We start from the raw sequence: 14,900 nt of genomic DNA on the forward strand, positions 1-14,900 counted from the left end.
GACAAACATATATATTTAGTATTTATTTCTTTAATTTATCAATGAGTGAGATTTAGTTCATTAAATCAATAGGCCCGATAAGTTGAGAAATAATATTATTTATATAGTGTGTTGTTGATTATAGAAGAAAGCTATATCCTAATTATCTAAGTTGATGATGTCCCCTTGAGGAGCTCATAAGGATTGTCATGTAAACCCTGCAAGTGGACTTAGTCTGGCATAACAATAAAGTTGAGTGGTACTACTCTTGGAGCTAGATGTTAATTAAGTGAGTGTCAGTAACTCATTTAATTAATGGGCATTCGATATCTTAAATACAGGGAGACTAATGCATTCATGATAAGAAGGAGCCCATAATATAACTTGGGATTGGTGCGATAGTTCAATAATAATTCTTTAGTGGTATGAGTTATTATTGATGAACTTGAGTTGGGTGTTCGGGGCGAACACGGGAAGCTCAAGCTCATCGGGAGACTAAAGTCAATTCCTCCTCTAGGTCCCTATTATAGCCTCCTATATAAAGTCTTATATCCACCCAAAGCCCATCTTCTTAGCCTAAGCTAGGGCCGGCCATGCCTTGCTTGGTGTCCAAGCAAGGGGCCGACCAAGCCAAGCTTAGAGCCCAAGCTAGGGTCGACCAAGCCTTGCTTGGTGCCCAAGCAAGGGGCCAGCCACACATAAATTAGAAAAGGAAGTTTTATTTTTGTTAAATCTTTCCTTTATAGAGATCCATAAAAAGGATTTAAAAGAATGATTTTAATTATAAAACTTTCCTTTTTTAGATCGATCACAAAAGGAAATAAAAGGAGTTTTTATCTTGTTAAAATATTTCCTTTTATAGAGATCCATAAAAGAGATTTAAAAGAGATATTTTAATTATTAAAATATTTCCTTTTATAGACATCCAAAAAAGTATTTAAAAGAGAGATTTTAATTTTATAAAATATTCCTTTTATAGCTATCAACAAAAGGGATTTTAAAAGAGAGATTTTAATTTTTGTTTAAAATCTTTTCTTGTTTGATAAAAAGGGTGTGACCAACCATGATAGAGGATTAAAAGGAAGTTTTAATTTTGTTTTAAAATTTTCCTTTTTTGCATTCACCAAGGATTATAAAAGAAGAGGAGGTGGTGTCTTATGGTTTAACACATCTTCTATTTCCTCTTCCTTTCCTTGGTGGTCGGCCCTTCATCTTCTTCTTCTTCTTTTTCTCTTCTTCTTCTTTGTGACCGGCGGCATCAAGCTTGGAGTTCCATTGGTGGTCGGATACTTGGAGGTGAAGAAGAAAAGAAAGGAGGTTCTCTAGTTGTGATATCCCTTTGGTGGTCGAAAGCTTGGAAGGAAGAAGAAAGTTTGGGTGGATTTTATTTTGGTAGATCGTCACCCACACGATGTCCAAGAGGAGGAGAGGAATACAATAGAAGATCAAGAGGTTATTAAATCTTCAAAGAAATGTATAATTAATTATTAGTTTCCGCTTCATAATTAGTTCATATTCTTTGAATGGATCCTGAAATACCAACACAAGAGGCTATCGATTTTAGGCTATCAGTTTTGTGTTATCGATTTTGTGTTTCGATCTTGTGCTTCTATTGAGATCTCTTTAGTTAAATCGAGGGTTACTGTAAGAAGTTTGAACATTGAATTTCTTTGAAAGGCTTTGTATAGGAAGTGGTGGATGATCTCATACCCAAGAAGGCCTAGTGTCTTGCCATGTTTAACCTGGAAGCCAATCTTTAAAATAAATGTTTAATCATCTTCTGTAATATGGTTTAACTTCTGAAGAACACATTGGTTGAACTTGGAGTAAAAATATTAAGTTTCGTTTCCAATCTAAGTTTAACTTCTGAAGAGCAACTTGAATTAATAATATTAAGCATCGTTTGCAATCCAAGTTTAACTTCAGTAGAGCACATGGGTAGTTAGGAAAAGTTTTGTGCTTGTACAAAATTTTTGTATAGGGGAACAAAATAGAATCCAGGTGTAGCAACCAACACTAGGCGCTTAGAATGGGTTATAAAAGGAGGGTTCGACTAGTACCTCAAACACAACATTCCAATCATCTTCCACTCATGCACGCTACTCAGAAAATGCTTCTACGACACCCAAACGCCACTCCAACAACCAAAAGCTTAGTTCTTTAAATCTACAGATTGTCGGTACATTTAATTTATTTCAGTTCTTCAAAAGTTGTAAATCTCTACTTGTATTACTTCAAACTGATAGTGATTTCCCATCGAAAGGACTCAATGAGTGTGGGCCTTAGAGCAGGAGTCGTCATAGGCTCCGAACCAAGTAAATCTTGGCCTTGTTAGCATTGTCTCTTTTCATCTCTTTCTTTATTCCACTGCGATTATTTTTTATACGAAAGTTTTTCGAAAAACATGAAAACCACAAGCGTTATTCACCCTCCCCTCTAGCGCAACAATCCTACAGCTACTTCTTCCAAACTCATATTCCACCAGTCTACAAATTTTGGTAAGGTTCGGTTCTTCGTTCATATTTCATATTTAGCAATTTTATTTATTTATTTTTTTAAAACAAGATTCATAATTATGAAGTTTGCTCAGTCAACTGTTGGGTCAGTTTTGTATATCTATATATATTTGGGGACTTCGATTCTAGAAAGTTGAATGCTTTGGGCTATGGCCAATGATTTTGAAAAGTTGAGTGCTATACTTATAACCTATTAATTAGTATTGTTGTTTCTTTAAATGTCATAACTTTACTAATTAGTTTTAATTTGACAATAATTTAATTTTCTTTTAACACATGTTGAGGTGCTTAATGAACCTAGGATGTTTTCATTAATATTGAAAATGATCATATTCTAGGTGCTATTATTCCTTTACTAGTGAAATAATTTGAATATCTATTTTTTTTGTAATTGTTGTGGTTTTTTACATTATAATATGTTGCCTAAAAACATCTTTCTAGATGTGAGAAAAAGGAAAAAAGGGAAAAATAAAACTAGAACAATTGACTAAATCACAAAGAGATGCTATTAATAAATTATTTGTTAAAAGTTCTCATAAAAATGCAAAAAATTTAACTGTGAATGTAGATGATGTAGATGAGTGTAATGAAATTCACGATGTTAATGAGGAAAGAGAAAACTTGAGTGAGCATAAAATATTTTTAATAGGGTAGATAATGAGAATATTAGCATTGGTGAACAATTTATTCCTTCACTTGATATATATGATCTGAGAAATTGGGATAATCTTGATAACAGTGCGTGTGATATTTTAGTTGAAATAGGGTCTATAAGAGAAATTAATATTGTATATCCTTTGGGCAATACTTCTAGGCATTTTTCTTGTGCTCATTATTCTATACATTTAAGTAATGGAGAAATAAGAGACCAAAAGTGGTTGGTTTATAGTAAATATGTAGATAAAGTTTATTACTTTTGTTGTAATTTGTTTAAATCTGAAAACAATATAAGTTCATTAGCAAAGGATGGATTTAGAGATTGGAAACATCTTAGTGAACAACTTAAAGAACATGAAAATACTATTGAACATATAACTAACATGAACACTTGGAATGAATTAAAAATGCAATTAGATAAAAACCAAACAATTGATAAAGACCTACAACGAGAAATTTTCAAAGAAAAAGAGCTTTGGAGACAAGTTATAACAAGAATATTAGAAACTATAAAATGTCTTTCTAAACATTGTTTGGCTTTTCGAGGATCTAATGAAAAACTTTATCAAGACTAGCGATTGTGCATACGCATTGCATGAGCTAGGCCCCTTATACCAGGTGGGGGTAATGCAAGGAGACATATGAGGGAAGAAGAATTGACTTATAGAAAATAGTTTTAATTTTGAGTATTGCCCCTACTTTTACTTTTTTTAGCGGGACAAGACTCTAATATTTTTATAATTTTATATGCCTCTAGAGGTACTTACAAAAAATTAAGGTGGTGCAACTGCCCCACCAAAGTTACACGTGGCTTCGCCCCTAGTTGAGTGTACGTGGCTCCGCTCCTAGTTGCGTGTGTAATATAATATATGAATGCGTACGGGTAATGGACTCTCCCGGGTAATGGACTCTCCTTCATACAAAATTAATTAAATTCTTTATATCAGATATTAAACTGATATGAATAAATAATACCCTTAATCTTAGCCAAAAAGACCGCCCATAAATTGGATAAGGGTGTGTCAGACCCATGTAATAGTGCAATGCTAAGGTGACTCTCGAAAATACCAACACCAAGCTATTGTAATAGACTCTCCCTTATGAAAAATTAATTTAATATTATACTTGATTTTAGCCAAAAAGTCGTTAAAAGTATGCTTTCTAACATCGCCAGCCCAAGATATTTATAGAAGATTCTCTGCTCGCAGTATTGCTAATTCTAAGATATGGGACTAAAGAGAACTCTAGATTTCTAATTGATTAATGAGAAAAATTCTCAATAATATGCCGCAACTGAGTCTCGAACTCTAGATCCCTGATTGATTAATGAGAATTTTTTTTAATAATATGTCGTATCTAAGTCTCGAGCTCTATATCACTACTTGATTAATGAAAAAAATTCTAATAATATACCGCAGCTGAGTCTTGAATTCTAGATCCATGATTGATACATTTGTGGAAATTATTAAAAAACTTTGAAATTTTTTTCAGTGTGAAATGAAAAAAAGATATTAATGTAATTTCATTTTGGACTTCGCCAAAATTAGTTAATAAATAGGGCAAATTCTTAATAAAGTTGTAAGATAATAATAAAAAAAATTTGGGTTGATTGAAATGATTGCTAAATTTGATTATGTGATGCAAGATCATATTAGACCATATTCAAAATCATGAAATTCATTATCATTACCTTGTCATAAAATTCATAATGGATAAAAATGTTAAAAGTGTTATCATTAATAAAATTAAAGAAGTAAATATTTTCCAGTAATTCTTGATTATACCCCATATATAAGTCATAAAAAACAATTGACTTTTATAATACGATGTGTTAATGACATGTAATAAAGTGAAAATAGAGGAGTATTTTTTAGAGTTTCTAAAAGTAAATGATATATCTGGTTTAAGACTTTTTAACGAATTACAAAATGTGTTAAAATCACTTAGCTTGATCTTAGTATTGAAAATATTAGAGGTAAGGTTATGATAATGGTTCCAATATGAAAGGAAAACACCAAGGAGTTTAAAAGAGGTTGCTTGAAATAAATCCAAGAGCGTTGTATATGTCATGTGCTTGTCATAGTCTTAATCTAACTTTTAGTGATATGACACATTCTTGTGTTAAAGTTGTTTCTATTTTTTGGAGTAGTGCAATACATTTATACATTATTTTTAAACTCTCCTAAGAGATAGAAAATTTTATTTAATAATGTGAAGAGATTAACTGTGAAATCTTTGTCGAATACTCACTGGGAAAATCGTATTAAAAGTGTTTAAGCTATTAGATTTCAATTTGTGGAAGTGAGAATAGTTTTACTAGAATTATATAATATTTGTGATGATGCAAAGTCCATGAGTGAAGTTGGAAGTTTAGCTAATTCAATTGAAAATTTTGAATTTTTACTTGGTATGGTCATTTGATATGATATCTTATTTGCTACAAACATGGTGAGTAAGAAGTTATAATCGAAATCTATGTGCATTGACTCTGCCATGAATCAATTGGAAGGTGTAATATCATTTTTTTGAAAATTATAGGAATGATGATTTTGCTGCAAGTTTGACTATTGCTAAGAGTCGTGCATCAGATATGAATATAGAACCAACATTTACAACAAAGCGCCCTATTTTCAGGGGAAAACAATATAATGAAAGAGAAGACGATAAAGTTTCATTATCACTAAAAGAGTCTTTTGGAATTAATTATTTTATTATTGTTGTGGATATAATGATTGATTCTTTAAAATATAGATTTGAGCAAATGAAAACCTTTGAAAATATATTTGATTTTTTATTTAATTCAAAAAAGTTAAGAACTTTAGATGATAATGAATTGAGAAAATGTTATGTTAATCTAAAATCTACTCTAACTCATGACAACTCATCAGATGTCGAGTTAGATTATTTATTTATCGAATTAAAAATATTACAAATGACTATACTAAATATGATAATGTATGTAATTGATATTTTTAAATTTGTTCATAGATTGTTATTTAAATGTTGTAATTATTTATAAATTTTTGTTGACTATGCATGTTGTAATAGCATCAATAGCATCGGTTGAAAGAATTTTTTTAAAATTAAATTTTATATATATATATATATTTGGATATGTTATTTTGGAATCAATCTATTAGGGATCAATAGAAAAGGCAAATCTCCTATGATACACCAGATCAGATCCGGCTCGATTATTGATAGAGTGAATAGATCTGTCATTTCTTGAAATCTCTCTTCTGATTCAAAATCATGGTGTAACGTGTATCCCCTTTTGTTCCGGTCATGGAATAGATGAAATAAATCAAAAAATAGATTTTTGTTCAAGAATGAAATAGGATGAATTGAGACGGTATTTTGTAAATACGTAATTATCTTGAATACATCAATCATTTTCTTATTTTCCGCTCGTCTGTAAGGGACAAAAGAAACATCTTGTTTTTTCTTCAAAAATTTTTGAGACGATTCGAGAATTTTTTTAAAATTAAATTTTATATATATATATATATATAAAAGGAAGGAAGTGGTTGAAATTTCCTTGGTTGAGTTTGTGATTAAATGACTTTGGCTTGTCAAATCATAATCGTTGCTCATATTAATGATACAGTTGGTAAGTACTGAGACCATGTCATTCCAAAAACTTGTCTAATAAGACATTCGGTCAAAGACTGAATTGGATGGTACTCAAATTTATCAAATCATATTAATTTTATAATATACTAAAAAATTTAATTAGATATATCATATGTCCTACTAAAATATACCGAATTATATTAATTTTATAATATATTAAAAATTCAATACGATATTATACTATATTAAAATTTTTAATATCAATATCGATATAATATTTATTTTAAAATTTTTAATATATCATATTGATATTAAAATTTTATATGCTATTAATATAATTTTATTATATATATATTTAAGTACAATATTATAAATTCTGATAAATCATCATAAATAATTTATCTTTAGATTAATATAGAAGAAATACATCATAAATAATTATTAGTTATTAGTATAGATGATTAAAATATGGAAGAAGATATACTTAAATATATTAAATTTTGACTTTAAAATTTCATGTGGTAATAATCCATGTCTTAATTATTACACCGCCCCAATAATACATGAAGAGATCTGATAATAAGGTGAGAAAAAATTTGATTAAATCGATCAAATTGAATAAAAAATTTAAAATTTTGATTTATTTGGAAATTTATTTTTTACAAAAAATCGATTAATTTCATTTGATTTTGATTTTTAAATTTCTTTTTCGGTTAAAACAAATAGATCGAATTAATCAAATTTTATTAAAAAAATTAAATTTTATTTTAAAAACTGATTTTTTTAAAATAAATTCGATTAGTTCAGTCAAAAATTGAATTAACCAATATTTGTCAGATTTATTTGATTTTTTAAATTTTGATTGGTTCAATTTATTTGAAAAAATTTAGGTTCAGTTCTATTAAATTTTAACTAAATACTCATCCCTACTATAAAGTATCTACATTAAGATCCTAAATGTATGTTAGAAAAATAAAAAAAAACACAAATCTGACTAAATTGACTAAATTGAATTTTTCAAGCTGTGTATTATTTGCTCAATGCATATTTACGTTGGAAGGTGGTTGGAGAGAACTAGAAAAGGATATATTTATGAGTTGTTGACATAATCAAACATAAGTCAACATTGAACGGCATTAATTTTCATTAGTAAAATGTTGAATAGCTATTAGAAAAGTTATTAATGGTCGATCGGCCTCACCTCGGACATGATTATGCAGTCAAGCCTAGAGTTAAATGATAGCTTGAATTTGAATAAGTTTGAAATGGTCATTTAACGATAAGGTTTGTGGAAAAAATATGATAGTATTGAAAATGATATTTGAAGACATTTTAATCCTAACTTAAATCATTTTCAACAGTGACTCTGAGTGAGTCAACAAAAGATTGCTCTAAAGATATTAAAGTTGTCAAGTTTTGTTATATTTGTAGAAAAGTAGATTTTTCTAAAGATAATAAAGTTCGTCAATCTTTGTTATGTTTGTCTAAAAGTAGGTAATTGAAGAATTTTTAAAAGTTCCTCAGTTTTTAGAAAAGTCAAATCTATTGAATCAAAAATATTCTATAGCTTTATTAAAATAGACACTTACATTAAAAAAAAAAATAATAACTAAAGACGTAGAATCAAAAGGAATTACTTAATTTACAATCAACGGATTCTAATCCAAGCAAATTGAAACTCATTAAAGTCTCTTTCGAATGGAGAAGGCTCTTACAACAATCAAAGCTCACAATTACAAAGTTAAACTTAAATGAAATCAATTACAAGTGTTATTTTTAGTTTTTAGGATTAGGACTGTATTTATAGTCTTGATCGGGGCACCTGGAAGGGTTCTAGGCGTTTGGACGTGGATAGAATTTTATTCTCATCGCAACGGACCGCGCCACGTCTCGTTTCAATAAAGTTTCTAGTTCCGAGCGCTCGGAAGGGTTCCGAGCGCTCGGACCGAGTCGACACAACCCCCACTAGGTGAGGCGCCCAGGGGGCGCCCGGACTGTCCCGCGCCTGGACTGTCCGGGCGCCTGGACAAAGTCAACCTACTTGTTGACTTTTTGGTCCGATTCCGCTTACTTGGGTGATTCTGGCCATCTGGAATATGGCTCACCCGAATCTATTTTCCGGCCTTCTTGAGCAACCTTTCGCTCCGACTTCTCGTCCCTCGAAAACGTTGCGCGCCTTCTTCTCGTCCACCAGCGTACTCTTCTATAGCATCTCGTCCCTCGGACACACCGACCCCGTCAACTCTCTCCCATATTGTCCTTCTTGCTAGCTGCGTCTTTAATTTTGCTTGAGCTCCTATGCTCATAAATTCCTGCACACTTAATAGGATCTAACTTGACTTGATTGATCACATGAAAACTATCACGGGGTACTTACAATCTCCATCTTTTTAATGTGAGCGACCCCAAATTAAGTTAGGGTACACCATAAACAAATAACAGTTATAAAATTGCAAGTAAAAAATAAAAAATGTATTTTTTCCTAGACTTAATCTCTAATTCTCCCCATTTAATCACATTAAAATGAGATAATCAATGCAAATAACTGAAAATAAATTAAAGTAAAGTCTAAGGGATAAATTATAGTGACTATCATTAAGAAATTTTAAGTTTTGAAAATCTAAACTTTTCAATTTATAAACTGATTTTAGAAAAATAAAAAAAAATTAGAGTTAGAAACATTTTGAAAATTTTTATAACAGTTGAATGGTCAAATATGAAGCGTATATAAGTAACACATTAACATGAACAACTTAAAACTGATAGATTAGATATAATACATTAACATGAACACCCAAAAGAAATATTAAAAGAAGATGTCCATTGCAAATATGCATGTAATATACATTTGTCTCGTAAAAGTATCTATAAATAACATAGAACATGCAAACTATAAAATATTTGTCTAATAAGAGTATAAATGTATAAAATATAAAATACTTATATCACATGCAAAACACGATACATTGAGACCATATTAATGTCTGGGCAACGGTGAAATGCTTATTTTTAGTTTTATGGACATTTAAGTATTGACATTCGGTTTTAATGAATTAATAGATTATTATTTTTCATAGATAGTTGGCCATGCTAAATTGATAAAAAAATTTATTATGAGTACTATTTGATTTTTTTTTATTGATGAGAAATTTTCGTAGGATCGATCATTTATCTAATTTCAAATAAAAAAAATTAAAAGAAATAAAAAAGAAAAGGGATTAGACGGACCCTATGCGATGATTAGGGTTTGGTGGATGATAAAAGACCGGGTATATTTTTTAAACAATCAGATTAATCTTAAGTAGGATACCTATGCGATGATTAAACTACTGATCGGTGGAACATAAGTGTCTACACCGGGTCATAAAATATTTAATATCTGATATATAAAAAAAAGACAAGAGAATGCATTAATTAAGATTCAAAATGAATTAAAATATTCATATATGTCAGAAAGATCAACAAAAAAGACAATCTAACTAAATTATATTTACAAAAAGTTGAGAGCTTTTAAGCTGGATATGCATGTACACGTTCAAAGGTAGTTGGAGAAAAGGAAAATGTATGAGTTACGTTGAAGTCGAGCATAAGTCAACAAAGCGTAGCATTAATTTCCATTAGTAAAATGTTTAATGGCAATAATTAGGAAAGTTATTAGCACATGACTACTGCAAACTAATGGCAACTGTAATAGTTAGAATTTTAAATGAGTTTTTTTTATACTTTAAATATATCATATTAATATTGTAAAATTTTATTTAAATATTAATGGTTAGAATTTTAATTGATTTTTTTTTTCAATTTATAATATATATAGTTGCATGAATGTTACATCAAATTTAAGATAAAAGTGTAGGTTTGAGTTTATATTATTACTCTTAAACTATAAACCTCGACCTTACAATAATTTAAATTTTTTTATTCAACCTTTTTTATTCTATAAAACTCTCACAAACTTTGCATTACAGATGTCCTAAGTTAATTGGGTTGCATAATGGTAGAAGAATGCATGGATATACGAATAAAATACCACTAAAAAAAATAACAAAGAGTGACAAGATTAGCGATGGACATTAACATTCCATCGCTATATAATGACAGAATGTTAATTTTTGTCGTTAATTAGCGACGGAATGTCGAATTCCATCACTAAATCCTTTACATTAAGCCTCGGGACCACTAACCCCTATTTTTGACGAAGGATTAGCGAGTATTTTAGCCGACAGAAAATGTCATTTTACGATGGATTAGTGACAGATTAGTTGTTGCTATTAGCGACAGATTAGTTTATTTTCCGCCATTAAATTTGGAATATTAGATCTTTATGCGAACTCTTCGCTTTATGTGATACGGTGATTTTTGGCAAATCTAGTGCTCTGGTGAATCGAGTGCTCCGGCGATCTCTCCTCCCTCCTCCGGCTTCTCCTCCTCCGCCTCCGACGTTCAAGTACTCCTCTTCTCCTTTGCTTCTCCTCCTTTGACAGTGCCTACTGTGGCCAACACTGCGTGGCCAGTGCAGGCTGCGGCAAGCACTGCGCAGCAGTGTTGGCTGCTGCTAGCAATGCTCGGCTAATGCTGGTCAAGGTCGGCACTGCTCAACTAGTGCTAGTTGTGGTTGGCACTGCTCGGCTGCGGTTGGCACTGCTCAACCACGGTCGACACTTCTCCGCTGTGGCTGGTAGAGCAAGGCCACATCCGGCACTGCTCGGCCACGATCGACACTAATCAGGTGCCGCCCGCACCGGATGATATCATATTTGCATAGTTCGATAACTTAAGAAATAACTTGTATAGTTTCATGAGACTTAAATTATTACGATTTAATCTTGCTTAGTTTGACATGATTGACTATGTTAGAAATTTATTCCCATTATGAATAATGCATATGAACAAGACTTGAATGTATAATAGGGTAGATAATGGATATATCAGTCAAGAATTTTTTTTTTGCGGTTGAATAGTTTATGAATTTCGCTAAGTCTCATCCAGAATGTTTAAATGGTGTCAAGTTAAAGTGCTTATGTAATCAACACAGATATAGAAACATAGCTTTTCATGATGTGGATACAGTGAAAACCCATATATGTAGGTATAAGTTTGTTCCAAATTATTACAACTAGTATCGTCATGGATAGTCGTATGTATTTGACCAAATTAGACCTTCTATTACATCATCATCCTACCTAATTAATCCAAAGGAATCATCAATGTATGTGAATATAATGCAATTAATTGTTTACGACGCAATAAATACATATGATCAATCAAATATAGAGGAAACACTTACGCCCGAAATTTTAAAAATGTATAATAGCTTAAAGGCTAATAAAAAAGAATTGTGAGAAAGCATTCCTTCTTATCATTCTAAATTATCAGTTACGGTAAAATTATTGAATATAAAGGTTGATGCGGTGATAAGGAGGGGTCCCGCCCCACTACCACGGTGGAGGTCAACGAAGATCAGAGTCAAGACGGTCGACGGACAGAGGGTCTTGGCCGGTTGGGTGGGACATAGCCCGACCGGGGGTTAAATACCGACCCACCATCTCCGACATGAAGTAATCAAATCGACGCTCAAGGGACGCGTAGAATCCAAACCGAGCGGCTCTTTCGCTGAGCGCAACGATGAACGACATGGATCAAGGCCAATTAGCCGAGCGGCTCTACCGCTCGGCGCGACAGTGGGCTTTCGATCGAGCGGTCATCCCGCTCGGCCCAGCAATGGATGACACATGGACAGGGAACTTTCAGCCGAACGTCCCTTCCGTTCAGCTAGGCAACAAACAAAGCAGGATATCTTTCGAAGTCATTTTGGGAGTTAGTGCCACCGACGGATGACATGGTCAGACAGAGGATCGTACGACAGAAGCTTCCACTGTCACTTCAGAGATATGCTCGCCTTGTTAAGGTACTGTGTTAGGGACACTTTACTGACATGTCTCTTCAAGAAAAGTTTGGGATTGCATGCCCATTTTAAAAAGTGTGCACACACACTATATAGGAGCCCTATATAAAGGGGGGTCCAGGCATCGACGGAGGTATGCTTTTCTCGCGATTTCTACTGTTGTGCTACAGTTCTTTACTTCTTGCTTTGCCGGAAACTGACTTAAGCATCGGAAGGTCATCGTCGGGGACTCCTTCCCTGGCTCAACATTGACGCTGCTTGTATTACAAGTAGGAGCGAAGTCCATCGGAGATCAACAAAAATACTACATCCCTAAGATCCACCTCCTCGACTTTTGGACAGGATCAAAAATAAACATATACGTTCTATTTATGGGGACATTGAGAAACATTCTCATTTTTCTCATACATCCCGATCGGGAACATCTTGCTCTGTTCGTACACTCTTCGAGAACATCTCTATTTTACCCTTGTGCTATTTGGGAACATATATCCAATTGTAATACCGAGAACATTCCCACTAAGCTAGAACATCCAACCTCATCTCAAGAATTGAATCCTTATCCACCCTTATCCTTATGATCTTGACAGGACATCTAGATTGTTATTCATATATTCACGATTTAAATCTTAATTATAATAAATTTATAATTTTTTTTTTAAATAATTTTTTTTTAAATAAGACATATAATTAAAAATATTGAACTCCTGAACTACCTCGATATTATCCAACCTGTTAAATTAATTTTTTTTTCTTATAACCTCGTCCTCGCCTAACATCATCCGGTAAGGCGGTAACAACCCACAAAAACTTTTTTTTGTTTTTATTATTATTGCGGCGCACTGTAAGTTGTTGTTTCTTGTTTGAACAAGAGATTGAAGTAAATTTTGATTAGTCAGAGACTGTGCAAGTTTGACTAACGGCTTGAAGTGGTCAAATAGAACACTGATCAGTGCGTGCAACGGTGCAAGTTAAATCTGACTTTTATTTTATTTTATTGCAACTGCTAATTAATTAGGTCACTCACTAAATTAGATCGACTCAACCAAAAACAAAAGTAACAAGCCAGGTTTACACATCTTGAACAAGATCTTTATGCTCTGCCTTCAAAATATTTCTTGGAATTGTACTGAGACGTCTTGCCAAAAATCCATGTCATCGTCACTGTTAAATAGGTTGTAGTAGTGAGTACTTGGACTTGCAAAATCAATGGACGAGGGGTCCAACCAAAATCTCTCGATCTCTGCTGCTACATGTAGTTCGTCCTCCGGTTGCCCATGATCAGTAGGATCGATGCTGATCTCTGCAACCGTGGTTGTGGAAGAGAAGTCACTGTTTGATTGATCTGTAGGGGTTTCGGTTGAGATAGCATTCATGGACAATGCGTCCAACCAAAACCTCTCCATCTCTGACTCTTCAAGGAAATCTACAGTGCAAGCGTTGGAGCTCTCGCTCTTCTTCTTCTTCTTCTTCTGTTTCCCTGACTCCATGGTCGGGTCGACGAGACGCCTCTTCAAATGCGTGTGCCACACATTCTTGATCTCGTTATCTGTCCTCCCTGGCAAGCTCGCAGCAATGGCGGACCACCTGCGCATGTACATATACCCAAGCGATTAGCTAGCTACTGAGCAGATCATCAAGCGTGCGTGCAGTGGTACCTGTTGCCGAGCTTCTGGTGCAGCTGGACGATGGCTTCCTCTTCTTCCTCCGTGAAGTTGCCTCGCTTGATGTCCGGCCGCAGGTAGTTCATCCACCGGAGCCTGCAGCTCTTCCCGCACCTCAACAGCCCTGCTCGAGGAGCCAAAAAGCAGAGTTCAAAGACTGAGATTGATTCTCTACATGTAGTCGATCGAGGCACTCACCGGCTTGTTTGGGGAGGGCGCGCCAGTTGCCGTGGCCGAATCCGTGGATGTGGTTCACTAAGATCTGGTCCTCTTCCGGCGTCCACGGCCCCCTGTTCAGGCCTGTCTTCTCGCAGCAGGGAGCTCTCACCATTCTCCTCGATCGATCTTCTTCTGCAACTCAACTAATTGGTTTGATTTTCCTTTCTTTCCTTCCTTGTTCTCTGTGCGCTGCAATTCGCCCTTCGTTCAAATATATAGAGATGCTGTCTTGGAACTTGGAAGTTTCCTGGCAAAGGGGAAGAGAGGGCTTGGAATTGTCTGCTTTGCTCTGCTGCCGTAACAAAAAGTTAAAAACAGCATTCCATCACATGTTTATACTAAAAATATTTTTTATTTCAGTATTATTGTAATTGTTACAAGTGTACT

At 33.4% G+C, this 14,900-nt stretch overlaps 1 protein-coding gene and 1 pseudogene across 1 annotated transcript; both read right to left on the reverse strand.

The window, feature by feature from the left end:
- Positions 1–4,164: 4,164 nt before the first annotated feature.
- Positions 4,165–4,308, reverse strand: LOC121993523 (annotated as a pseudogene).
- Positions 4,309–13,639: 9,331 nt separating this feature from the next.
- LOC121989954 (transcription factor MYB15-like) lies at positions 13,640–14,699 on the reverse strand. Its single transcript, XM_042544252.1, has 3 exons — positions 14,493–14,699; positions 14,289–14,418; positions 13,640–14,217 (listed from the first exon to the last, which is right to left on the reverse strand). The coding sequence occupies exons 1-3, from the start codon at positions 14,623–14,625 to the stop codon at positions 13,737–13,739; spliced, it is 744 nt and encodes a 247-aa protein (XP_042400186.1). The 5' UTR covers positions 14,626–14,699; the 3' UTR covers positions 13,640–13,736.
- Positions 14,700–14,900: the final 201 nt, after the last annotated feature.

Source organism: Zingiber officinale, chromosome 6B (genome assembly GCF_018446385.1).
Source record: "Zingiber officinale cultivar Zhangliang chromosome 6B, Zo_v1.1, whole genome shotgun sequence".
Lineage (NCBI taxonomy): Eukaryota > Viridiplantae > Streptophyta > Magnoliopsida > Zingiberales > Zingiberaceae > Zingiber > Zingiber officinale.

What these genes read in the sequence shown, in the direction of transcription:
- LOC121989954 (XM_042544252.1), bottom strand. Translation starts at nt 14,625, where the DNA reads ATGGTGAGAGCTCCCTGCTGCGAGAAGACAGGCCTGAACAGGGGGCCG. An exon ending in CGCCCTCCCCAAACAAGCCG is followed by an intron (nt 14,419 to 14,492) that starts GTGAGTGCCTCG and finishes CTCCTCGAGCAG; the next exon opens with GGCTGTTGAGGTGCGGGAAG. An exon ending in CACCAGAAGCTCGGCAACAG is followed by an intron (nt 14,218 to 14,288) that starts GTACCACTGCAC and finishes GTACATGCGCAG; the next exon opens with GTGGTCCGCCATTGCTGCGA.